General features: G+C 42.8%; 1 protein-coding gene across 1 annotated transcript in view; it reads right to left on the reverse strand.

Annotated features, from left to right (window-relative positions):
• LOC132404528 (multiple epidermal growth factor-like domains protein 6) overlaps nucleotides 1-25,572 on the reverse strand; it is a 413,466-nt gene that overhangs the window by 38,571 nt on the left and 349,323 nt on the right. The window contains exons 21-27 of the mRNA XM_059988705.1: nucleotides 23,858-23,986; nucleotides 22,188-22,319; nucleotides 15,755-15,883; nucleotides 5,933-6,061; nucleotides 4,192-4,320; nucleotides 676-804; nucleotides 446-574 (exon numbers count right to left, since the gene is read on the reverse strand). Of these exons, the coding sequence (XP_059844688.1) occupies nucleotides 446-574; nucleotides 676-804; nucleotides 4,192-4,320; nucleotides 5,933-6,061; nucleotides 15,755-15,883; nucleotides 22,188-22,319; nucleotides 23,858-23,986 (906 nt within the window). The remainder of the gene's footprint in view (nucleotides 1-445; nucleotides 575-675; nucleotides 805-4,191; nucleotides 4,321-5,932; nucleotides 6,062-15,754; nucleotides 15,884-22,187; nucleotides 22,320-23,857; nucleotides 23,987-25,572) is intronic.

The raw sequence follows: 25,572 nt of genomic DNA on the forward strand, positions 1-25,572 counted from the left end.
CCACTGTCGTGTCATTGGCAAACATGATGGTGTGATTGCTTGAGTGTTTGGCCATGCAGTCATGTGTGAGCAGAGTGTACATCAGCAAAAGCCTTTTTTTTCTTTTACAAGCAAGTGCTTTGGAATCTTTATCACCTACACAACAGAGGAGCTCACTCTGGAGCTAGCAAAAATAGTGAAAGCTTCTTTATTTAATGCAACCTTCTAATAAATTGAAAAACAATTCACATAGTTGCACTAGGTAGGTGATGCTTTCATGGTCCTTTCAGAATCACCAACAGTTCAAAAACCAGCGGGAGATCAGGAAGAGAAATTTGAAAGAAAAAGAAAGCAAGTCCAGTTACAAACTAGCCTTGATAGGAACCCAGCACAAATCTTTCAATGGGTGGCACTTGCTTTCATCCCTGGTCTAGCATAACAATAAGAAACCATAACTTTTACTTACGAGTCTGACATTTTTCTCCAATCCAGCCGGGTCTGCAAGTGCATTTTCCAGAGTGTCGGTCACAGGTTCCCCCGTTCCTGCAGCTACACTGTTGCTGACAGCCTTCACCAAACCGTCCTTCTTCACACTCTGAATAGCAAGCGGAATGCTGGATTGGTACATAGGCCCTCACAACGAACAATACTTTTCCATTGCTTTCACTCCCGGTTCATCTATGATCACACACTCACCCAGCTCACAAGCGATTCCGGTCCAGCCTTTGGGGCAGGCGCAAGTTCCGCTCACGGGGTCACACTGGGCCGAGTCCCTGCAGACACACGGCTGCAAGCAGTTCATTCCATAGAACCCGGTAGGGCACCCTATCAGGAGGGAAAAATACACAACTCGGTAAGGTGGAAAGCTTCGGCAACATTCTTCTTTTTAATTATCTGGGTAACGGTGGAGCAGAGACAATGCAAATCCAGTACAACGAAAGGAATAGAACTTCCCTCAGATCCATTAAGCTGTCAGCAGAATCACTGACGTATCTTACATTATTTATTATTAATTATTAGAGATACAGCACAGCAACAGTTTCAATAAACCTGTACTATCCAATTACGTCCATGTTACTAGTTAGCCTACTGCCCTGTACATCTTTGGAATGTGGGAAGAAGCAAATGTGGTCAAGAGGAGAATGTACAAAATCCTTACAGACTGCTGTGGGAAATGAACCTGGGTCACCGGTGCTGTTGAGGTATTACCATTTAGTGTGGTGGCTAAACCCATGATGGAGCTGCCTGAATCTAGGGGAGTATGACCCAATCTTGATTCTTGTCCAGTGGACATAAATTGAAACAGCAAAACTGCCAGTTGCTTATATGGTTGATTTTACAATGGAGGCAGAAAGCTGGAGAAGGTCAAATCGTTTAAACAAAATTAAATCTATTTAGGTAGCCTTATAAGATAAAGTTAATTTGAAGGTGTTGTTCAGAACTCCAATTGCTTATTAAGCTATTATCTATGATGAATAAATTCTTCTCGGGCTTCAAGCCGGGTACAGGTATCGATTATAGCCAATATTTCGATGACACCCTGAAGAATATAGCAGTATGAGCCAGAAAAGCTCTAGATCCTTTTTTAATTGTCAATGATGCTGAAAACATTTATCTAGTATGATAAGTTGGAGTCTTGACCTTACAATCTACCTCATGATCTTACACCTTATTGTTTATCTCCACTGCACTTTCTCAGTAGCTGTTACACACTTTTCCTGCATTGTTATTGTTTTAGCATGTTCTTCCTCAATGTGTCATGTACTAATTTGAACTGAATGAACAGAATGCGACAAAAGCTTTTCTCTGTATCTTAGTATGTGTGACAATGATAAACTAAAACCAATATAATTGAAAAGCAACTTAAAGGCACTGCCATATTTCCCCTTCCTCATCCAGGAAAGGGCATAAAAGGTAGCAAAAGTGAGTGGGAAGTTGGATGATTGAGAAGCTTTTAAAATCCAACAAAAGGCAACTAAAAAAGCTATAAGGAGGAAAAAGATTAAATATGAGGGCAAGCTAGCTAATTATATAAAACAGGATACTAAAAGCTTTTTTCCAGCTATATAAAGAGTAAAAGGAGGTGAGAGTTGATGTTGGACCACCAGAAAATGATGCTGGTGAGTTAGTAATGGGGGACAAAGAACTGGCAGAAGAACAAAATGGGTACTTTGTATCTGTCTTCACTGTGGAAGACACCAGCAGTGTGCCAGAGATCGTGAGTGTCAAGCAGCCAGTGTGAGTGCTTATTAAGCTATTATCTATGATGAATAAATTCTTCTCGGGCTTCAAGCCAGGTACAGGTATCGAATATAACCAATAACCAATAAAAGGAAAATAAGCCAGGCAAACTCAATGGTCTTAAGGGGGCTAAGTCACCTGGACCAGATAGACTACATCCCAGAGACATGAGAGAGACTGCTGAAGAAATAACTGATGCATTGGTCATGATCTTTCAAGAATCATTTGATTCTAGCATGGTTCTGGAGGACTGGAAGATTGCAAATGTCACTCCACTCTTTAATAAGGGAGGAAGGCAAAAGACAGGAAATTATCGGCCAGTTAGCCTAACTGCAGTGGTTGGAAAGTGTTGGAGTCTTGTATTAAGGATGAGATTTCAGGGTACTTGGAGACTAATGATAAAATAAGTCAAAGTCAGCATGGTTTATGTAAAGGGAAATATTGTCCGACAAATTTGTCAGAGTCCTTCGAGGAAGTAACAAGCAGGGTGGACAAAGGAGAGGCAGTGGATGCCATTAACTTGGATTTTCAGAAGTTGTTTGATAAGGTACCACACATGAGGTTTCTTAACAAGAAAAAAATCCTTAGGCATTTCAGGAAAGAAACTGGCAAGGATGGAGGAATGCTGACAAGCAGGAGACAGTAAGTGGGAATAAAGGGGGACTTTCTGGTTGGTTTCCAGTGACTAGTGGTGTTCAGACTGTTACTTTGCACATTGTTTGTCAATGATTTAGATAATGGAAGAAATTTTGTGGAAGATGCGAAGATAGGTGGAGGGGTAGGAAGTGCTGAGGAAGCAATGCAATTGCAGCAGGACTTAGACAAATTGGAAGAATGGGCACAAAAGTGGCAGATGGAATAGTGTTGGGAAATGTACGATAATGCATTTTGGCAAAAGGAACAATAGTGCAGACTATTATCTAAATGGGGAGTAGGTTCAAACATCAGAAGAGCAGAGTGACCTAGGAGTCCTCGTGCAAGACACCCAGAGGGTTATTTACAGGTTGAGTCTGTGGTAAAGAAGGCAAATGCATTGTTGGCATTTATTTCAATAGAATATAAAAGCAAGGAGGTAATGTTGATGCTTTATTAGACACTAGTCAAGCCACACTTGGAGTATTGTCAACAGTTTTGGGCCCCATGTCTCAGAAAGGATGTGTTGTCATTGGAGAGGGTCCAGAGGAGGTTCACAAGGATGATTCCAGGAATGAAGGGGTTACCATATGAGGAGCCTTTGGCAGCTTTGGGCCTGAACTCACTGGAAATTAGAAGAATGTGGGGGGGGGCATCTAATTGAAACCTACCAAATTTTGAAAGGACCAGATAGGGTGGATGTGGAAAGGATGTTTCTTCTGGTAGAGGTATCAAAAACTAGAGGGAACAGCCTCAAAATTGCAGGGTGACCTTTTAGAACAGAGGTAAGGAGGAATTTTTTTAGCCAGAGATCAGTGAATCTGTGGAATGCTCTGCCACAGACTGCGGTGGAGGCCAAGTCCGTGGGTATATTTAAGGCAGAAGTTGATAGAGTCCTGATTGGTCAGGGCATCAAAGGAATCGGTGAGAAGGCAGGGATGAGTGGGATTCGGGATCAGCCATGATGGAATGGCAGAGCAGACTTGATGGGCTGAATGGCCCAATTCTACTCCTACGTCTTGAGGTCTTATGGTCTTATCACTACCAGTCAACAAATGCAAAAATATTCACAATCCCCCCCCCCCCCACACCTACCCCCATACTCACCAGACATCAATTTTATGGTGTCGAGAGTTAGTTGGGGAATGGTTTCCAGAGCAACACAACCTTTGAATGACTCTTGCTATGAAAGAAGTCATGGATCGCTAATGAGACTGAAGCATTCAGTCTTTGATATACTAGTCACGATACCCACAATCAGGTCAATGTGGGCATTCTGTATTGTCAATGGGTCCAAAAGCCAACTTCCCCTTACCGCTCTTGTTTACAATTACTTACGCTGTTGGCACATGGTTCCTATCCATCCAGGAGCACAGCGACACTGGCCAGTCACATGATCACATGCCGCACTATTGTAGCAATCACAATGTTGGCTGCAGCCCTCTCCGTATCGCTGATCAGGACAGGCTGTGGAAAGAGATGACCAGAATACAGTGCAGCATTTAGTCATTCAGCAGCAAGTGTCAACCGAACAGCACAAAGTTGTTTTGCAGCGGAAACAAATGCAACACATAACAATCTGATAAGTGGTTATCCTGCTGATCAATGGTTGTAATGGATGTTTTAATAATAAAATCATCCTATTGTATGAGATATTTCCATACAAATTCTATGAATATATTCTGGAGAGAATGGATGAGTTAACTAAAACCACTAGTACACTGCAAATCTTAAATAAAAACAGAAAAAAAGTCTGAAAGTAGACAGTGTCTGTGGACAAGGAAGCGGAGGTATATCCTAGACCTGAAGCTTAGTTGGCAAATGTTAGGATATAAACTTGCTTTAAGTTGTAGAGAAAGGGGAGGGAATGGATGAACAGAGGAAACTTCTGCAAGAGGTTACAACCTCAAGAGACTAAACGTGGTTTTGGCATCAGTTGTGAGAGGACTGCCAGGAATTGTTCATCACATTTGATCTGTGTGGAGGAGGTACAGATAAATAGAAAGAGATGAATGCGACAGAGGAGTGAAGAATGAACAACCAACAAACAACCAAAATCCAAAATAATCCAAATCCAAAATAAAAGAGACTGCTGAACATACTCAAAAAAGGGTAGCTCGGTAGTTAGTGAAAGTGAGCTTTCAAAGATGCTTTGATAATGTGTCACATAATAGACCATGAAATTAAATTGACAGGGGTTCAGGTGGAAATAAAAGGTCAATATTCCACTTGCAAAGTACTGTATCAGAGAAGTGTTGCTTTCCAGATTAGAGGGAAGCCAGGGTCAAGTCACAGAGTCAGAGAAAATTACAGGCCTTTCAGCCCATCTAGTGCATGATGAACCATTTAAACTGGCTACTCCCATCCTGTACCGGGACCATATCCCTCCTCCCTCCTACCCTCCATCTACGTATCCAAACTTTTTTTACCATTGAAATTGAACATATGCACCACACTCTCCCCTCTTGTTCCCCTTAAAGTTTTCACTTTCCATTCTTAACCCATGACCTCTAGTTGTAATCCCACCCAACCTCAGTGGAAGAATAGTATTACACTTGCAGTCTGATTTATAAAAATGTATCCCAGTGGGATTTACTAGAATGGTGCCAGGGATGAGCAACTTCACGCATGAAGAGGGAAGTTTCATTGACCTTGAATGTTAATGTTGTTTCTCGCTTCACAGATGCTGAATGATCTGCTGAATATTTCCAGTACTTTGTTTTGATTTCCAGAATTAGCAAACTTTTACTTTCGTATGAAGTAGAAGCTCCTCAATGAGAGTCTGATTGTTTTGTGACTGCTGAGACATTTTCAAAGCTTGCAGAATATTGACGCTCAGAAATAAATCAACCAGTGAAGACGATGGTAACAGCCTCAAGGAAGACTTGTGCAGAACGGTGAAAAGGACAGAGACACAGAGATAAAATTTAACACAGTTGCTTCAAAATTCTACTGCACCTAAGATGCATTTAATATGAGACATAACAGGGTGCCAACAATTGTTTCCAAAATTGCCTTCACCATGCACCAACGACCCATCGCCCTGCCAAAATCCCCCCTCCCACCTGGGTAAGCTTACCTTGCTTGCACTGAGGTCCCAGCCAGCCAGGGGGACAGTGACACGTTCCAGTCACAGGATCACATCTGGCACCATTTCTGCAGTTGCACATCTGCTGACAGTCAAGGCCATGAAATCCATCAGGGCAAGCTGAAAAGGAGAAAGTGGACGTGTGTTAGGGGCTGGGGAGATGGGGGAACCACCAATAACAGATCCCAAGGTACAAAGTAGATCACAAGCCCCAACTGCTGCAGAAACAGAAGATGGCGGTATAGTAAAAGAACAAAATAAATACAGGTTAATTCAGTCAGTTTTAGAGTTAGATTTAAGACCATACACACCAGGGTGAAATGAAATTCCTTGCAAAGTAAAGCTTATAGCATACATGATGACAATAAATACAGCAAAAAGCATGAATGGAATGGTGCAAAGTATAGTTGTGCAAACCGAGGGATGCACAATGAAATGTTAAAGTGACCACAACAGAGGCAAATTAAAGGTCTAAGAATCTGACAGCACTGCTGGGAAGGTGATGTGATTGGTTCAGAGGTGTGTGACATGCGATGCTCCCAGTGAGTACCATATTGGGAGTTGGACAGTAGAATATGGTACGACATCATCTTAATGGATATTGAAAGGAGAGGGGCTGACCAGGAATGCATTGATTCTATGTGGATTCTAGCTGGCAGAGCACAGGTGAACAAGACACCTTACAATTGCAGAAATTCACTGGAAACACCAGTTCTCCTATGGCTGCTGGGTCACAAGCTAAAAGGCCCAAAGATTGTCAACATCAAAGCACACCTTGTCAGCCTTTCTGCTTCCACATTCCGTTAAGTTAATGCCACTCAAACTTCTACTGACCCTCTCTTAGTTCTCACCTCATCTCATTCACCCAGCCACCTGTACACGTTGGCCTACAGTGAAACAAATCCACAGGCTTATAATTCTCATCCTTATTTTCAAATCCACCCAACAATATTGTCATTATGTATTTCTATTACCTTCCCTGGCTCGTTCATAAACAAGAAAGCTAAGTTCACTTACTCCAGCTGTTGTCTCTCTCCCGCATCCACAATTTTAAAGCTCAGCTTTATTTGTCGCATGTATGTTGAAACATAAAACTGCATTGTTCGTGTCAATGGCCAGTGCAGTCCGAGATGTGCCTGAGGCAGCCCACAATTGTCACTGTGCTTCCAGCACCAACACAGCATGCCCATAGCGAAATAACCCTAACTCCTACATCTTTGGAATGTGAGAGGAAACCAGAGCATATGGAGTTAACCATGCATTCACTGGGAAAACATACAAACTCTTACAGACATCGATGAGAATTGAACCCCAATCTTACAGCTGGCACTGTAAAGCATTATGGCAACCTGTGCACCCATCATAATATTATTTGTCCTAACACAGCAAGCCGTGCATTCAGTTTCAAAGGCCTTGCATTGTTAACCTCATATACATGTCCACTTTCCACAGATTTCACTGAGCTTCTGACCACCCACTTCAATTCCTTCAATGTGGCTCCAAGTCATGTTTTATTAGTTGATGTTCCAGTGAAGCACTAGTTAACTCTTGGGTTGAGGGATTGTCCTATCATGAATGGTTTAAAAAAAAGTCATGGTTTATTAGTTGATGTTCCAGTAAAGCATTAGTTAACTCGTGGGTTGAGGGATTGTCCTATCATGAATGATCTCTGTCTCAGAGGCCGATGCTAGGCTATCTTTAAAGAGAGTGAACTCTTGCAAGGCGGAAGGTCCCGAAGGAGTACCCGGTAGACTCCGAAAACCTGTGCCAATCAACTGGCGGGAGTATTCAAAGACATTTTCAACCTCTCATTGCTGCGGGAAGAAGTTTCCACTTGCTTCAAAAAGGCAAAAATTATACCAGTGCTTAAGAAGAATAAAGTGAGCTGCCCTAATGACTATCACCCGGTAGCACTCACATCGACAGTGATGAAATGCTTTGAGAGGTTGGTCATGACTAGACTGAACTCCTGCCTCAGCAAGGACCTGCACCCATTGCAGTTTGCCTAGTTCCACAATAGATCAATGGCAGACACAATCTCAATGGCTCTCCTCATGGCTTTAGACCACCTGGACAATATAAACACCTACGTCAGGAAGTTGTTCATCGACTATAGCTCAGCATTTAATACCATCATTCCCACAATCCTGATTGAGAAGTTGCAGAACCTGGGCCTCTGTACCTCCCTCTGCAATTGGATCCTTGACTACAGTCTTCGCGGATTGGTGATAACATCTCCTTGCTGATGAATAACGCTGGTGCACCTCAGGGGTGTGTGCTTAGCCCACTGCTCTACCCTCTATATACCCATGACTGTGTGGCTAGGTATAGCTCAAACACCATGATACAACCAATTGTTGGTAAAATCTCAGGTGGTAATAAGAGGTCGTACAGGAGTGAGATATGTCAGCTAGTGGAGTGGTATCACAGCAACAACCTAACACTCAACGTCAGTAAGATGAAAGAGCTGATTGTGGACTTCAGGAAAGGTAAGACGAAGGAACACATACCAATCCTCATAGAGGGATCAGAAGTGGAGAGAGTGAGCAGTTTCAAATTCCTGTGTGTCAAGATCTCTGAGGATCTAACCTGGTCCTGACATATCAAGTCAGTTATAAAGAAGGCAAGACAGCAGCTATACTTCATTAGGAGTTTGAAGAGATTTGGTATGTCAATAAATACACTCAAAAACTTCCATAGTTGTACCTTGGAGAGCATTCTGTCAGGCTGCATCACTGTCTGGTCTGGGGGTGGGGGGTGGGAGGGGGCTACAGCACAAGACCGGAAAAAGCTGCCAAGGTTTGCAAATTTAGTCAGCTCCATCTTGGGTACTAGCCTACAAAGTACCCAGGACATCTTCAAGGAGTGTTGTCTCAGAAAGGCAATGTCCATTTTTAAGGATATCCAACACACAGGGCATGCCCTTTTCTCACTGTTACCATCAGGTAGGAGGTACAGAAGCCTGAAGGCACGCACTCAGCGATTCAGCAACAACTTCTTCCCCTCTCTCATTTGATTCCTAAATGCAACATTGAACCTTTGGACACTACCTACGCCACTTTTTTAATATATGTTATTTGTTTTTTGCACGATTTAAAATCTATTCAATATATGTATACTGTAATTGATTGATTTATTTATTATTATTTTATTTTGTTTATTTTCTTCTATGTTATGTATTGCACTGAACTGCTGCTGCTAATTTAACAAATTTCATGACACATACCGGTGATAATAAACCTGATTCCGATTCTGATTTTAAAAAGTCATGGTTTATTAGTTGATGCTCCAGAGAAGCATTAGTTAACTCCTTGGATGTGAGTGTTGTCCTATCATGCATTAGAAAAGGATACCTCTGTTTTTATGGAGTTTAGAAGACTGAGGTTTGATCACATCGAAATGTAAAAGATCCTGAAGAGGCTGACAGGATAGAGGTTGAGATGTTTATGTGACTGGGAGAGTCTTGAACAACAGGGATATAGTTACAAGATGAGGGGGAAGTCTTTTAAAACCTAAGCAGGTAATAATTTCTTCTCAAAAACTGTGGTAAATGTTAGCAAAATATAGCATTAATGGTAAGACTCTTGGCAGTGTGGAGGATCAGAGGGATCTTGACGAAGGTGCATCAACCATGTTCGAAGGTTCGTCAACTTCATCAACCATGGGATTGAGTTTAAGAGCCGAGAGGTAATGTTGCAGCTATATAGGACCCTGGTCAGACCCCACTTGGAGTACTGTGCTCCATTCTGGTTGCCTCACTAGAGGATGGAAGTAGAAACCATAGAAAGGGTGCAGAAGAGATCTACAAGGATGTTGCCTGGATTGGGGAGCATGTCTTGTGAGAATAGGCTGAGTGAACTCAGCCTTTTTTCCTTGGAGCGATGGAGGATAAGAGGTGACTTGATAGAGGTGTATAAGATGATGAGAGGCATTGATTGTGTGGATAGTCAGAGGTTTTTCCCCAGGGCTGAAATGGCTAGCATGAGATGGCACAGTTTTAAGGTGCTTGGAAGCAGGTACAGAGGAGATGTCAGGGGTAAGTTTTTTTTACACAGAGAGTGGTGAGTGTGTGGAATGGGCTGCCAGCGATGGTGGTGGAGGCGGAAACGATAGGGTCTTTTAAGAGACTCCTGGATTGGTACATGGAACTTAGAAAAATAGAGGGCTATGGGTAAGCCTAAGTAAGGACATGTTTGGCACAGCTTTGTGGGCTGAAGGGCCTGTATTGTGCTGTACATTTTCTATGTTTCTATGTTTAAATACCTGGAATTCTTGAAGTGATGTGGCGGTTGCCTCATGGGAGGTAGTTAAAGAGGAGAAAGACCAGTTTTAGAACACTGGAAAGTTGACAGTTCAGGGTAACAGAAGAGAATGTGAAACCAGGGCAATTCAGGCATGGTCACATTGAATGGCAGGCAAGCTTGGGAAGGCAGGTGGCCTACACCCTACTCCTCTTTTCTGTGGAACATTCTGCCATGTTGAAGGGACTGCATAAATGTCCTTAATTCTGCTTTATATTACCAGCCAGTCAGGGCACAATTCTTCCCACAAGGAGGCCATGAAGAAAATCCAGCGGTTTCCAGCCTTCTGAAATATCCTCCATATGGAAACATGACAGAAACATGTTTGATAATTGCTTACCATTTGTTCAGTATACTGTTATATAACTTGGAATATTAATCACCTAAAAGGACACGGGAACACATTAGTTCATACTTCTCAGTAAAAGAAGAACATTTTCCAGGGTATTTCAAAGTAAATCTGTTATCAAAGTACATATATAGAAAATAGAAATACAATAGAATCAATAAAATACAACACCTAAATAAAGTGACAAATAGCAAAAGAGCAAAAGAAGTCAAAACTGTGAAAATAATAAATAATTAAATAAACAATTAGACCGAGTACTTGTAAGTGAGTGCGTAGGTTGTGGGTACATTGTGGAGGTGAGTGAAGTTATCACGCTGGTTCAGCAGCCTAATGGTTGAAGAATGATAACTGTGATATTTCATATACTTCAAAAGTAATAACCAGTAAAGTAGGAACAAACTAACACATATGCAGTTTATATATACTGTACATCCACAAGGGTGTTATAAAACTGGTTAGGATAAAGCAAAGCTTATGCCAGTAGGACTAAGACTTTTGGAATGAGATGCTGGAGAAATAATTACAGTATATTGCCAATAATCAGAATAAAAGGTTTAATGGGACAAGTTAGGATGAAAAGTATATTATTGGAATGGAACAAACTCTTTGAGGAAGGGAAGAACGTGATAGAATGGACAGCAGGGCTGAATACAAAGCCTAATGTAAGACCTGTAACTGTGTAAATTTGGGAGCCCCATGAGTCTGCCTTGTATGACGTCCTGTGTATTGTGGGACTCGTGGGTTTTGGAAACACCATTTTAGGAAACTGTCATGTTAATACTCAAATCCTCTGAGTTGATTCTGAACAAATGTTAAAATCCACTAGTGAATAAATATAATTCCTGAAATACTTAAAATATTTTCCAAAAATTAAATACATTCTGCTCAGCTCATGTGAGTACATGTCTAAAAATTTCCCAGAACTTCAATTGAATTTCCATTTCAAATATAAAGTTCTGTTCCAAATTTGACAGATAACTCCTCATCTGTGTCCATGTGTTTATAAGCTTGGAGCATTATACTGCACACGCAGTCAGAGAGCACTGGAGGGCACTATCTACCAAGGTTCTTAAACAAACCATCACAGTGACACTGGTCACTTCTCTACCTCTAAAACTAGGAGGAAATAAATCAGTGCTCAGAGAAATCATATCTCGTTTCCATCCCACAATTGTCATATTCACTTCTGGCAACTGAGCAATTTGGAATGAGCAATTTATGATCATATGGATACCTTGAGTAATCTGGACAATTTGGAGCCACTATAATCTATCGGAATACGCTTGGAGTTATAACAAAGTTCAAACTACATTATCAAAGTATGTATACATTATGCAATCTTGAGATTCATCTACTGAATCTAATCTAATATTCTTAAACACTTTACAGTCAATTAAATGAACTATTATTCTATCACAGGCAAAGGCATCATTATCATTGAGCATATCTGCATGAAACACTGCCACAAGAAAGCAGCATCCATCATCAAGGACCCCCATCCAAGGCAAGCTCTCTGCTCACTACAGCCATCGGGCAGGAGGTACAAGTGCCTTTAGTCCTACATCACTAGGCTCAAGAACGGTTTTTACCCTTCAGCTATCAGGCTCCTGAATTAGTGTGGATAACATCTTACACCTAAATGCTGAACTCATTTCCACAACCTATGGACTGACTTTCAAGGGCTCTACAATGCATGTTGACAGTATTATTTATTTACTTGTGTTTATTATTTGTCTTGCTTTGCATGTTTGTTGTTTTGTTAATCTTTGTTTTTTATAAATTCTATTCTACTTCTTTATTTTCCTGTAAATGCCCACAAGAAAATGTATCTCATCATAGTATGTAGTGACATATATGTACTTTGGTAATAAAGTTAATTTGAACTTCCATCACAGTTGCCTTGTTAAAAGCAAACCAGATATTTTCCCCTCTGCAAGATACCACAAACCACACAATGCAAGTGTAAGCAAGGCTGGTGGAGAAACAGTGACACTACTCTTTGCTGTATAGGGTTGTGGCACCTTTTATATCTGCATAGGAGGATAGTTATAGCCATGCTTCTCTGTTTCATCCCAAAGAACACAGCACTCCATCAATAGTACTGTGGAATTTCACTTTACAATGCGTTATTGTAATCTACAACTGACACCAGTAAAAGACTGAAAAGCTTGCGTCACAACTCGAACTCGCCCTGATTTCGAGGTGTGGAATGTCGCACTTAAGCAACATTGAACTGGGGAATATTACAGACGGGTACTTCTGCAGCAGAGCTGTAACTGTAATTTGTAACTGAGACAAACACATTCCCCAGCATTCCTGAACACGTGTTGACAATTGACAAGTCAACATGGACCTGGAAGGGTAGATCTGCATTGTGGAAATGGATCCCTCTCGAGAGACTCCAGATGAGGCAAAGGACTAAATCATAAGCAGATTGCAGTCACAAACCAGGTGAGCAGCAAGATGTAAACCAGCCAAACTAGGAGATTTTATCCAAGTTTAGGTTACTTAGCAAGCAGTCAAATTTAGCTGGGGTAAGCTGTTCATAATTAGTTACTAAGAGGTACTTTATAGGCAACTTTACTGTTCTTTTCCATCAAACTAACCAGGAACAACTACAACGGACAGTATTGACTCTCGTATCCATGAACTATCTCACTACTTTTGCTCTCTTTTTGTACTATATATAAAACTTATAATAATTTATAGAATATTTTATATATTGCACTGTACTGCTACGTTTCATGACATATGATACTGATAATAAACCTGATTCTGACCCAGACAGTCACAGGGAGAAGGTGCAAACTCCACACAGACAGAAGCAGAGCTGGTGATTGACATGGATCACTGGAGCTGTGAGACAGTGACAGTGCTATGCACTGGATAATAATGACTCTGAAACAAGATCTATCCTCAAGAAGGAATTCTGAGGTCTACATCAGCATCAGGCAAATTAGTCAACTGATGGGCTGAGATTTTAAAACCAGAGGATACCCCACATCCCCTTTAAGTGCCATATGCAAGACTGGCAGAATGGTGCCCAGATAAATGAGTGCAAATAGTATATCTCTCACCGTTACTCACCAGCTGTACAATATTGTCTAATCCCACAACCACTTTCTCAAATCACAGCTTCTCTGACTCTGCAGCATTTTTCTTGTCCTACTGTTTGAGTGAATTCCTTGTTATAAACTTCTAGTTAAACCCCCTTTTTTACCTCCAACACTCAGTACCTTCCTGGCCTTCTGTGAGGAACCTGAGGACAAAATGGGCCAAAGCTTGAGCCTTGGTGGGAAATGCCAGCAGTACCATGGTGAATCACTGAATTGTGGCTGGCTGTAGTTGGGAGCTGAATGTCCAGGGCTACACTTCGTATCCGAGGGATAGAAAGGTACACAGAGCGGGTGGTGTGGACCTACTGCTAAAGAATGGCATCAAATCAGTAGAAAGATGGGACATAGAATCGGAAGATGTTGAACCTGTGGGTTGAGTTAAGAAACTGCAAGTGTAAAAGGACGTTGATGGCAATTATATACAGGCCTCCCAACAGTGGCTGGGATGTGGAACACAGGTTACAACAGGAAAGAGAAAAGGCAAGTCAAAAGGGGAATATTATGAGACGCAGAGAAATACCTTTAGCCAGAGGGTGGTGAATTTGTGGAATTTGTTGTCACGTGTAGCAGTGGAAGTCAGGTCACTGGATGTATTTAAGGCAGAGAATGGTAGCTTCTTGATTGGACATGGCATCAAAGGTTACAGGGAGAAGGCTGGGAACTGGGGTTGAGGAGGAGATGAGAAAAAAGAGGACCAGCCATGATTGAATAGCGGAGCAGACTCAGTGGGCCAAATAGCCTAATTTTGCTCCTACGTCTTATGGTCTAACAGCCAGTATTTATTCACATAAATAAAATTTCATGACCTCTGCTGATAGATCGCTGCCAGCAAATTTATATGTACAGTCTACCTCAAAACTCTGCACTGCAGCTTTGCAGCATAGACGTGTTCATGGTTACACTTGGAAAAGTATGCAGTGATCTTTCTCCAGGTTATTTTAGGTTTATTGCTGGAAGGAACATACAGAATGATACAAAATCCTAATGAAATATGGTCACTGGTATCCCCTCATTGTAATTGCATCAAATGCTGGACACATGGTAGAACTTCAAAGCTTCTGAGTGTCAACATCTCTGAAGTTCTATCCTAGGCCCAACGTATAGATGCACTTATATTTCATTAGGCATTGAGGAGACTTGGAACGTCACCAAAGGTTCTTGCAAATTTCTACAGATGTACCATGGAGAGGATTCTAACTTGTCACATCACCATGATATGAAAGCACCGATACACAGGACCAGTAAGGGCTGAGGGTTGTGAACCTGGCCAGCTCCATCTTGGACACTAGCCTCCCCAGCACAGAGGAAATCTTCTAAAGGCGATGCCTCAGAAAGGCAGCATCCATCATTACGGACACTCACCACCCAGGACAAGCCTTCTTCTCATTACCACCATCAGGGAGGTGGGTACAAGGGTCCGAAGACAGACACTCTACGTTTTAGGACCAGCTTCTCCCACTCCACCATCAGATTTCTGAACAATCTATGAACCCAGGAACAGCATGTAATGAAGATGATGATTTATTTTTTATATAATTCTTATTGTAATATAGTAATTTTTAGTGTATTGCACTGTACTGCTGACACAAACCAGCAAATTTCAGATTATGTTTGTTACAATAAACCTGTTTCTGATTCATCTGAACTTGCTGTAACATTTTTAATTGCTTATATGTCTTCAAGATTCTTTTCAATTGTTTGTAAGTCATCTTGATCTTTTTTGTTCTTTTATTCATTTTTAATGGTCTTGAATGCTTTTGTATGTTGTGAACATTCCCTCCAGCAGGAAGTTCAGGCTGAGGATCTGAACTAGGGAGAAGGGGAACTAATGAGATATCCACTCGGCCAAGTCCAGGCCAAATTCCAATCAAAGAAGCTGCTTGCAGCACTGTCATCAGCATCACCAATGGAGGTCTGAGCAGGGGCTCCACAGCTCTCCATCCTTGCTCCTCACTGCCTTAAGGGTGCTGTTTATTCCCACGTCATTTGCAGTACAACAGGGACGCTTCAATAAAAAGGAAGTGAGAAGTACAAAGTCACAGCTTACGTCTTTCACAGAAGGTTCCCATCCAACCAGCTGCGCAGGTGCACGCCCCGCTGATGTGATCGCAAGTTGCTCCATTTTTACACCGGCAGATGGATTCACATCGTGGACCGTAGCTTCCAACAGGGCACTCTGCACACAAGGACGAGAGCGTGAGGACCGATTCTAGTTACACAGACCAATGAGCTGCTCTACCACAATCAGTCACTGAACCCCACCCCCTCAATACCCCACCCCCATAAACATCTTTCAGTAAACAGTTAATTAATATTCTTGCAATAGTCCGTTTAATGCCCCCATAAGCATTCGTGACAAGTCCACCAACTCTTTGGAAAGCTCCATGGCATTAGGGGGAGATGGGGGTGGCGTTGGGGAGAAACTCTCTTTCTCTGCTGTCACCTGTAGTCTCCTCAAAACATTCAATTTCACAGACTTTTGATTTAAGCAATAAGCAAAATGCTGGAAGGACTCAGCAGGTCAGGCGGTCAATGTTCTGGAATGAGACCCTTCATCTGGACTGAAAGGGATAAGGGAGATAGACAGTATAAAAAGGAACGAGAAGGGACGAAGTAAGTTTTCCTTCCACAGATGCTGCCTGACCTACAGAATTCATCTAGCGCTGTCACAACGTGTGCTGGCAATGTCAGAACCCAAATGTGGAGGAAAGGCAGACTCCGATGTAGAGACGGCGAACAGTTTATTCACAAGGATTCCAACAGCACATCGGTGGCTCAGCTTTCTGTCTGGAGGCCTGTGGCTAGTAGTGTGCCACGGGGATCAGTGCTGGGTCTATATTGTTCTATGCCATCTATATCAGTCATCTAGGTGATAATATGGTAAACTGGATCAGCAAATGTGCAAATGACACCAAGACTGGGGGTGTAGTGGGCAGCGAAGAAGATTATCAAAGCCTGCAATGGGATTTGGAACCAGTTGGTGAAATGGGCTGAGAAACGGCAGATGGAATTTAATGCAAGATGTTGCAATATGGTAGGACCAGCCAGGGTAGGAGTGCAGTAGAACAAAGGGATCTGAGAATATAGATCCATAGTTCCTTGAAAGTGACATGACAAATAAATAGAATCATAAAGAAAGCTTTTGGCACATTGGCCTTTATAAGTCAATGTATTGAGTACAGATGATGGGAAGTTATGTTGAAATTGTTGAATTGTTGGTGAAGCGAATTTGGAGTGTTGTGTGCAACTTTGGTCACCTACCTATAGAAAATATGTAAATAAGATTGAATGAGTGCAGAGAAAATTTATAAGGATGTTGCTGGGATTTGAGAACCAAAGTTATAGGGAAAGGTTGAATAGGTTAGAACTTTATTCCCGAGAGCGTAGAAGATTGAGGGGAGATCTGACAGCAGTGTACAAAACTATGAGCAGAATAGATAGGGTAAATATAAGCGAGCTTTTTTCACTGAGGTTGGGTGAGTCTGTAACTAGAAGTCAGGGGTTAAGGGTGAAAGGTGAAATGCTTAAGAGAAACATGAGGAAGAACTCAGAGGGTGGTGAGAGTGTGACACAAGTGGTGGATGCAGGGTCGATTTCAACATTTAAGAGAAATTTGTATAGGTACATGGATGGAAGGGGTATGGAGGGCAATGGTCTGGGTGCAGGTGGTGACACAAGGCAGATTAATAATTCAGCATAGACTAGATGGGCTGAAGAGCCTTTTTATGTATTGTAGTGTTCTATAACTCTGAGACAAGTGCAGCACAATAGAGACCTGTCAGCCAAAGATGATGTGCCAAACCGTTAACCTACTCCAAGATCAATTTAATCTTTCTGTCCCATAACCCTCCATTTTTCTTTTGTCCATGTCCCTAATGTCGCTAATAAATCTGCCTCCACCACTATCCCAATAGGGTGTTCCCATGCATTTACCACTTCTATGTAAAAAAATATCTACCTCTGATAACCCACTATACTATAAATAAACATTTCTCTTTTTTTCCCATTTTCCAGTGCCTGGGCATCACTGGAAATGCCAGCCTTTACTGCCCAGAGCTAAAACGTCTTTGAGAAGGTAGTGGTGAACTAACTTATTAAACTGCTATAGTATTTCTGATGAAGGAATTCACAAAGCACAACTGGTTGGGGAGTCCTGCGAGTTGGATCCAACAATAATAAAGGACAAGTAATGTATTTCCAAGCCGGGATAACAGACAACATGGGGATGATGGTTTTTCCTTGATCCTGCTATCCATTGCTGCTTGGTAAAAGAGATTGTGGAGCAGAATGTATGAAGGTTGGTGTAAAGGACAACTAATGCCACACATCTACAACAGGTTGTTAGCCAAGGGTTAATGTCCTCACCAATTTCTCTAATTTATAACAATCTGTTACCTTCCTTTCAACAGCGTCTACATCACCCTGTAGGGAGGGTTGTTTCTAACAATGTGAGCTGGCAGAGGCAGCACGGTAAAGGCTGAGTGAGCTGGAAGAGGACCGAGTTAGAACTGTAAAGCAGCTGAGCAGGGCATTAGTCCAATAACACCAGGAAATCCCCAAAGACGTGACTAACTTCAGCATCATCACTCACCTCTGCTGGGATTTAAGATATTTTAAGCATGACTATGCCTATCACTGACAAGCTGTTGATGTTTAACAAATTTCAGTTGCCTTGCATTTGCTTCCTACTTATGTCACACCCCTTGTAGAGGAACAATACAGGGTCCCAAATACATGCAGCACTCAATCCAAGGGCCAATGTTATGCCGTGCACCCAGCCACGCCGACCTCCGAGGTTGAGACGCCCTAACACTCTGGAATACGGATAGCTGGCGCGAGAGTTCAGGACCATCATGCTAATAAGCAATCATCCTTTGGCCACCAAGAATTGAGTGTTTGAAGAGCATCTGGACAGATCTCCAGTGCTCAATCGTAAACCCAACCAGAGATATCACCTGGTGTTTTGTGCTCAGTTCTCAATACAGTTTTATCGGGCGTCTTGATCCTAGTCTTGGGTACTCCAACCATCCTCATCAAGGACTTTCATCACAGTATGATTAGGCCAGTATGAGCCCAAAGGGGTATCAGAATCCTTCATCCGCTGTGACCAGCCACAGCGAGATTTTGGACACAGCCTGGAGATACACAAGCTCCAGCTGGCCGTTTATCAGCCTTCACAAGGAGGAAGCCAGAGTCACTTGGGAGAGCCGGTTGGTCACTCCACAGAGCCGGTCCATCTTCCAACACTGGAGAGGTTGGTTGGTGACCCGGGCTCTTGCCGGGGCTTCCTCACTCAGTGCTCGTTAGTGTTCAAACCCAGCTGTCCCTGTCACTTCAGAGCGCAGAAAGGTGGCCTTCATTATCTCTCTTCAGACTGGAATAGTCCTGGCCTGGACCACTGCGCATTAGGAATGAAGGTTAGAAGTTTGCTCAGATTCAGAGAAATTCATGGCCACCATGAGGAACGTGTTTCATCACTGCTAGAGCCAGCAACAGAGTGTGGTTTTTCAGATGAAGTTAGGGGATCATGTGGAAGACATTAGCTTCTACATTACTGGCTCTCCACTCACACTCCTGGTCCTCAGGCACCCTTGGCTGTCTCAGCATAACCCATCTGTGGACTGGAGGGAGGGCAGAATCATTGCATGGACCAGTCATTGTAAAAGGGTATGTTTGTGGCGTGGTGTTCCGACCCCTAGACACTCCCGAGATCAACAACCAACAAGGGAGTGGCCTTCAGTGTGAAGACCTAAGGTCTTCTGGAGAACTAGTCCTGCCCTCAAGGACAGACAGGCTGGTACTGGCCAATGGGATTGTGTGTATCCTGACCCTGTCTAGATGGGACTGCACTGGAACTAAGGAAAGTGAATGTCTTATTCAGGAGAAGACCAAGAAGATGCCCAAGCAGCTAAGCCAAAGGAATCCAGCTGCCAGATCTTGGGGAACAAAAAGTCTCCTCTGCGCCAATTCTTGCAGCTTTATCCAGGGGGCCAAGGACCATCTGTAACACCTTGCTGCTGTCGCCCGAGGATACAGACTGAGATATGGATTCTGAGTTGGCCACAGTTTCTATGAATGAGTTTTGTGAACCTCGGGAAGGGACTCAGAGGCTTGTCAATCACCCCTGTTGTCCTCAAAGGAAGGTCCGGAGGAGATTCCAACACTCAAGCTAGTTGAAATCCCTTCCATCTACAAGGGCTTGGAAGTGGTCTTCTGCAAGGGAGAGACCTCGACTTTCACTGCACCAACCCTACGACTGTGCTATAGGCCTGCTGCCTGGTACTTGTCCCCTGCAGGGTCAATTGTGCACAATCTCAGGCCCAGAAAGAAGCACAATGGAGGGTTATATAGAGGAGGCTCTTGCCATGGGCTTCATTTGGTTCTTCACCTCACCAGCTGGTGACGCCTTCTTCGTAAAAACAGGTGGGAGCCTGCAGCCATACATTGATTATAGGGGGTTTTAGCACTAATGGCCAGGAACTGTTTTCCCCTTCCACTCATGAATACGGCTTTCGAGATGTTTGAGCAGGCAAGCCCATTCACAAAGCTGGACCTGCAGAGTGCATACAATCTGGTCCATATAAGGAAAGATGAGTGGAAGACCATATTTAATACACCATTGGAGCACTATGAGTACCTGGTTATGCCCTTCAGTCTTGTGAACATTCCAGCAGTTCTTCAGGCCTTAATAAACGATGTTCTCCGGGATAATCTCCATAAGCATGCTTTCGTCTACTTGGTTAATATCCTAACCACTCAAAGTCCGTGGACGAGTATGTCACTCACGTCAGGGACATTTTGAAGAGGCTTCTAGACCATGGACTTTATGTTAAGCCGGAGAAGTCTGAATTTCACATGATGACTGTTTCATCTTTGGGTTTCATCATTTCCAATGGCAAACTCAAAATGGACCCTACCAAGGCCCAGACTGGCCACAATCATCCAGCATCAAACAAGTCCAATGATTCCCATGGTTTGTAAACTTTTACTGGAATTTCATCAGGAACTTCAGCTCAGTGGCAGCTCCACTGAAAGCGCTAACTAAGAAACCCATGAGCCCTTTTATCTGGACTACCGAAGTGGAGGCTGCTGTTTCAGAGAAACAAAGGTTCGCATCAGCTCCCATTTTGGTTTCACCTAACCCTGACCTTCCCTTCATCTTGGAGGTGGATGCCTCAAACATTGAGTGGGTACAATGTTGTCTCAACAATCACCTTTCAACGGTAAACTGTACCCATGTGCATTCTTCTCCAGGCAGCTATCCCCGGCAGAGAAAAACTATAACATCGAGAACTGAGAGCTTCTCATGGTTAAGCTAGCTTTGGAGGAATGGCGTCACTGGCTACAGGGAGCCAAGAACCCTTTTATCTTTTGGACAGACCACAAGAACCTGGCTTGTATTCAGAAGGCCAAGAAATTGAATTCCAGAGAGGCCAGGTCGTCTTTGTTCTTTAACTGCTTTAATTTCATCCTGAATAAAAAACAGAAACCAAACCCTTTGTCCCATCCATTTGATGAATCCATACAAGAGGAGCAGCCTACCACCATTTTGCCCCAAGCCAAGGGTAGCACCAATTTGATGGGGAATCAATGGTCTTATCCACAAGTCCCAATTTCAAGGGGAGACTCCTAGAACAGTCCTTCAGGTTGGCTGTTCACCCCAAGTTCTGTCCAGTTCCAGGTGTTCCAATGCAGACACTTGTCAAGAATGACAAATGACAAGTGACCCAGGGATCTCTAGGACCCTCGAGTTTATCAAGAGAAGATACTGGTTGCCCAGAATGATGAAAGAGATTCAGCAGTACGTGCAGACATGTGAGGTGTGTGCCCGGTACAAGGAGTCCTGGATCCAACTGCAAGACTCCTCCAACTAACAGGAGTCACCTCCACCCATTTCCAACTCATCGCCTGCAGCCCATTTAAACCCATCTCTGATCCACAGCATGTGACCCAGTTGCTCTCAGCCTACAGTCACTTTGTTGCCTTGTCATGTTAAGTATCCATTTTCTCTTGTTTATGGCTCCTCATGGCTTGTTATTTTGCTGTTTATTATTAAACTGATCACTCACCACTAAATCATCTCTGTTGCTTTGCAATTGGGTCAAGCCTTCTATCACCTAGTAATAATTTGATCTGTATGAACAGTATATAAGACAAACTTTTCACTGTTTCTTGGTACATGTGACAATAATAAACTAATACCAATACCAAGGCACACTGAACACATGGGGGGCTTTGACGTGCCATTCCCTTTGAGGCTACTTTCATCTAAACAACATTGGTCTCAGCATAATGCCAGGGAAAGGATCTATCCTTACCCTTTAACCATTCACTACTAAGATGTGCTGGATTAATAAATATTTTGTCTTATACATGTTAAAATGTGTATTTTGAATGTATTTTCTGGATTTGTACTATGGTGATTTGTAGTTTCTCAGAGACAGCAGAGATTGAGGTCTACGCAAACTCCTGAAGCTTACTGTTTTCACAATGGTCCCCATTATAACCCGCCTCACACAGACAGTGGCCAGTCACAGGATTACAGCTCCCGTCAGTACTGTTGCAGTCACACAGATTCTTGCAGCCTTGTCCCCATCGGCCCACGTCACAAGCTGTGGAAGAGAAAGAAGTTATGGTGAGAAAGTGGCCATGTGAGATGGAGGGCCCGGCAGCATTGCACTGGCTGGCAGGAGGCAGCCTCAGGCCTCAGCCGAGTGACATGCATACTCATCATCCATGTTCTAGAGAAGGTATTGCCAAAGTAAATTACAGTCTTCCCGTGGTTCAAACTTGACCCCATTAGTCTTTCATAAGCTTTTGATCACTTTCATTCTTTTATTTTGGAGATCTGCTCACCACTGACAAGGCAACAAGCCAATTGTCCATCAGGTGATCGGCTTGCTAGGCCGTTTCAGAAGATGTTTAAGAGTCAGTTCATTTGTGGTCTGGACCCAGTTGCATTAGGGTGTAGAATTGTTATTTTGTTGTAGTTTAACTTCCCCATGCTTGCTTTTATTTTTATATAATCTCCTTTATACGGGCAATTGTTGTAATAACCCTTTAACCTAATCTGAGATAAACCTAACCTTTCCCTCCCACAATGCCCCCCCATTTTCCTTTCATCTATTGCCAATCTAAGAGACCCTTAATGTATCTGTCTCTACCTCCACTCCAGCAATACTTTCTATTCACCTACCACTTTCCGTGTAAAAAGCCTACCCCTGATATCCCCACTATACTTTCTTCCAAGCACCTTAAGAACATGTCGCTTTGAATTAGCCATAAGACACAAGGACAATCTATGGTTAGAATGAAGCATGTTGTCATAGCCTGAAGCAGATCTTTTAGAACATTGTTCCTTATTCTTCCCGCCTCTTGGCTGGTTCAAACACACATTAAAAGTACACACACAATCTGTGTCAGGACCAGATGAAGGGTCTCAGCCCGAAACGGCGACAGCGCTTCTCCTTATAGATGCTGCCTGGCCTGTTGTGTCCCACCCGCATTTTGTGTGTGTTGTTTGAATTTCCAGCATCTGCAGATTTCCTCGTGTTTACACATTAGAAGTACATGTGTGCACACAGACAGCCCCTTTCCCAGCCCTTTATTCTTACAGAGAGTACTGGGCTCACACTGTTTAAAATTGCCAGTCAGCAAATTGCAGCTTGGAATAGGGGCCTCATCAAATATCCAAGGCTCTTCCAATAATAACAACCTCAATATCTGATATCATCATTTCACAGTAACACCCACAGCCCACATCAGCAGAGACACAAGAAAGCCCTGAGGAGATTTTCATCTTTTTGAAAAATCAAATGTGTTTCAGTTATGAGCCTCTGAATTCAGCATTTGGCACAAATACAAGTGACATCTAGTGAACCTTCCTAAATCTAATGATACATTTCATGCAACATTCATTCTTCCAAAGGATAAAATGAAATGTCCACAATATAACAAAGTAAGGAGATTGTGCACCCAATTCTATAGCTTCCATATGTGTAACAATCCCACTAATGGCCACTGCCAATTTATCTCTCCTAATGAAAGTTAATTTCAGCTCCATAATGACACTCTTGTAGATGAGATTTCTAACAGGCTTTTACATTATCTGTTGGAGAGTGGAGTCAGTAATTCCAGTGGTGTAACATACCTGCTTTGCAGTCAGGCCCCATCCAACCAGGACCACAGATACAGTCGCCAGTTACACTGTTACACAGGACGCCATTTTCACAGTGGCACTGATGCTGACAAGCCGGTCCATAATAACCAGGAGAGCAAGCTGAGAGTAAACCAAGACAAGACTAGATTGTAAAATTTGAGAACTCCGTTGGCTGTGGCACATTCACACATCTATTGTTTTATGCCAGCTGTGTGCTAATTTCCAGAGTTCTAATATTTCATTATTTTGCAAGGTTAAGTTAATTCTTGTATCTTATGATTTTAAGCAATGTGGTAAAAAATACATCATCTTTCACAGTCCTAAGCTCCTGGTTGACTAGTCAATGTTGTCAAACGGGAGATGTGTTGATGGATGCAGATTGCCTAGGGTTTGGGGATTACACCAGGGCATAATGTGGCATTTAACATAATGTATTTTAGCACCAGTGATCACCAGTTGGAGTTTGATTCCCAGCTATCTGAAAGGAGTTTGTATGTTCTCCTCGTGACTGTGTGGGTTTTCTCTGCATTTTTCGGTTTCCTCCAGTATTCTAAAGATATGCAGTTAAAAGTTAAGATTAGGAAGTTGTGGACATGCTACGCTGACACTGGAAGCATTGTGACACTTGAGGGCTGCTCCCAGCATAATCCTTGGATTGTGTCGGTCATTGACTTGAAAAAACAAATTTCACTGCATGTTTCAATGTTCCGATACACTGTACATGTGACAGATAAAGCTAATCTTTTCTTCTTCTTTGAATGGTCCTATGGATTCGTTGATGTCTGCTTGAGAGCGCAGGCAGGTCCTGGGTTTAAGATCCCATCAGAAGGAGACTGCAGCATTCCCTCCAGGTTTTCATTTATTGAGTTAAAGCATGAAATAGGCCCTTCAAGCCCTTCGAACTGCACTGCCCAGCAACCCCTGATTTAACCCTAGCCTAATCGCAGGACAATTTGCAACAACCGGTTAGCCTACCAACCGGTACATCTGTGGGATGGAACTGGAGCACCCGGTGAAAATCCACATAGCCATGGGGAGAATGTACAAACTCCTTACAGACAGCAGCGGGAATGGAACCCGGGTCGCTGGTACTGTAAAACATTGTGCTAACCACTTCGCTACCAGTGCCAGGTTAGTTTATGCTGTTTAACTTTCTGGAAGTATATCTGAACTCATATTCTCCTAACTCAGTAAAAGGAGTACTCCCTCTGATCTGAGAGAGCTAGTTAACCCATTTTGGATGCAATGGTGGATAACAACAGATGAGTATCTGAAGTACCCAGCCACAGATAGCAGCAATTTGGATGCTGGCTAGTTGCAGTTGCACCAGTTGTTGGTGCATGAGATCTGACCTCAGCCTCTTTGGGTCAGGGAAGAAGTGAAACCAAATCAGTGGCTGTCCCTGCACACATTGTGCTATAAAGGGGATGAGTATGCTGGCTGAGTAGTTTCAACTGCACCTCCAATGTGATGGTTGCCTGAAGGAAATTTGTGAAGCAAATCTCACCATCTGAGTCAACAAAAAGCTGCAAGTACCCATGAACCAATATTGCAGAATGAAAAGGAAGATTATGATTGTTCAAGATGGTTTGACAATTGGCCCACTGGATGCTGATTCCTCTGCTCTCCCTGATGCACACACTAAGGCCCCAAATATATATATATATATCTCTCTCTCTCTCTCTCTCTCTCTCTCTTCCCCCCCC

The sequence above is a fragment of the Hypanus sabinus genome, chromosome 2, assembly GCF_030144855.1.
Source record: "Hypanus sabinus isolate sHypSab1 chromosome 2, sHypSab1.hap1, whole genome shotgun sequence".
Classification (NCBI taxonomy): domain Eukaryota; kingdom Metazoa; phylum Chordata; class Chondrichthyes; order Myliobatiformes; family Dasyatidae; genus Hypanus; species Hypanus sabinus.